This window comes from Penaeus monodon, chromosome 24 (assembly GCF_015228065.2).
Source record: "Penaeus monodon isolate SGIC_2016 chromosome 24, NSTDA_Pmon_1, whole genome shotgun sequence".
Taxonomy (NCBI): domain Eukaryota; kingdom Metazoa; phylum Arthropoda; class Malacostraca; order Decapoda; family Penaeidae; genus Penaeus; species Penaeus monodon.
The window spans coordinates 36496919-36498335 of NC_051409.1; the positions used below are offsets into that span (position 1 = coordinate 36496919).

The window sequence follows — 1417 nt, forward strand, 5'->3', positions numbered from 1 at the left end:
TGCAGTTATAATGACCTTTCTGTGCAATGTAAAATAATGTTTTCTCGTTATTGTTTTTATAATTGTTTGTAATATTTATGTATTATCAGTAATGTTAAAGCACCTGTATTTATGAACTGTTAAAATAAAGAAATAAAAATATATTTGCTTTCAAGTAGACTAGTTTTTGAGTGATGATTGAAAAAATGAAAAATATCTTAATCATGAAAGCTATAGAATAGCACAAAGTCTTCACTGATTAAAGGCTATAGATTTATCCATTTTGGCTGATATGATATCTATATCCCAGAGAATTATATTTATCAGATATGATCCATTAACCTCTCTATGCTATACAATTGTTGCTCAGTATAGGTGACTGTGTTATTGTGAGAATGATGTTACCAGATGAAGAAAATTCAGATGTCATTAGTAAATATATATCGTTTGATGATAATGAGGAAGAGGACATCGAAGAACACTTTCCTCGAAGATTTGAGTTTTTAAAAGCCGTGGGAGTTTTCATTGGTCACAGAGAAGAGGATGGTAAATATACCTTTGATACAAAAAGGCTTCTCTTAGCATACATTACTTGGTACTTCATTCCAATGTTGACTTTTGTCTTGGCAGAATTATGGTATATATTTGAGGATCATCAAAACACAGTTCTCTTTGAGCTCTTCCAGTCGCCAGTGTTTGTAGGTGTCTGTGTTGTACTGCCACTGATAAAAACCCATTCTCTGAAGAGCATCACAGAAACATTACAGAGGAATATGGAAGTGTTGCCCAAGCTTCCTAAAGAGCAATGCAAACACACAGAAGGAAAGGGTAAATCTGAAGCTAACACCAAAAATGAAGCAGCAAGTGTAGTCATTGGGACAGGAATATTTTCCATGACTGTATTTCTGTTTTATTCAGTATACGAACTGATAGCATACTCGGAGGAAACATTTACCAGACTAATTGATGAACTTCCACCTTTGCTGGTTGATGTGATTTACCAGATTCTGCCACTTATGACAACCTTGTTGATTATAACATTCCTGGCCTATTATTCAAAGCTTTATGAACATCTACACTTTAAGATGGAAGACCTGTGTGATCACTGGTCTGACGAGGCTGCAAAAGAACTACTGAAAAAGGTAGAAGATACTCAGCACACTTTCAGGTCGCTGATGACTGGTTTCCTGCAGTATGCCCTTACTACCAATGTCACCATCATTTCGCTCTTGGCTATATTCACCACCTACCGGCTATCTCAAGGGGCGCATGAGATCATCTACCTGCTTCCAGGGGGAGTAAGCACTGTTATGGTTCTCCTGATAGCCTACCATGTCCACACACTTCGTCGAAAGGTTTGTTGGTATTATTTTGTTATTGTTTTTTTAAATTTATACGCCATCACTTGGATTTGGTGACGTGTCTGAAACTTTTATGT

General features: G+C 36.2%; 1 protein-coding gene across 1 annotated transcript in view; it reads left to right on the top strand.

Moving 5' to 3' along the window:
- The first annotated feature begins 348 nt into the window (after positions 1 to 348).
- Positions 349 to 1417, top strand: part of LOC119588763 — a 4272-nt gene continuing 3203 nt past the window's right edge. The window contains exon 1 of the mRNA XM_037937402.1: positions 349 to 1334. Within this exon, the coding sequence (XP_037793330.1) occupies positions 375 to 1334 (960 nt within the window). The 5' untranslated portion in view covers positions 349 to 374. The remainder of the gene's footprint in view (positions 1335 to 1417) is intronic.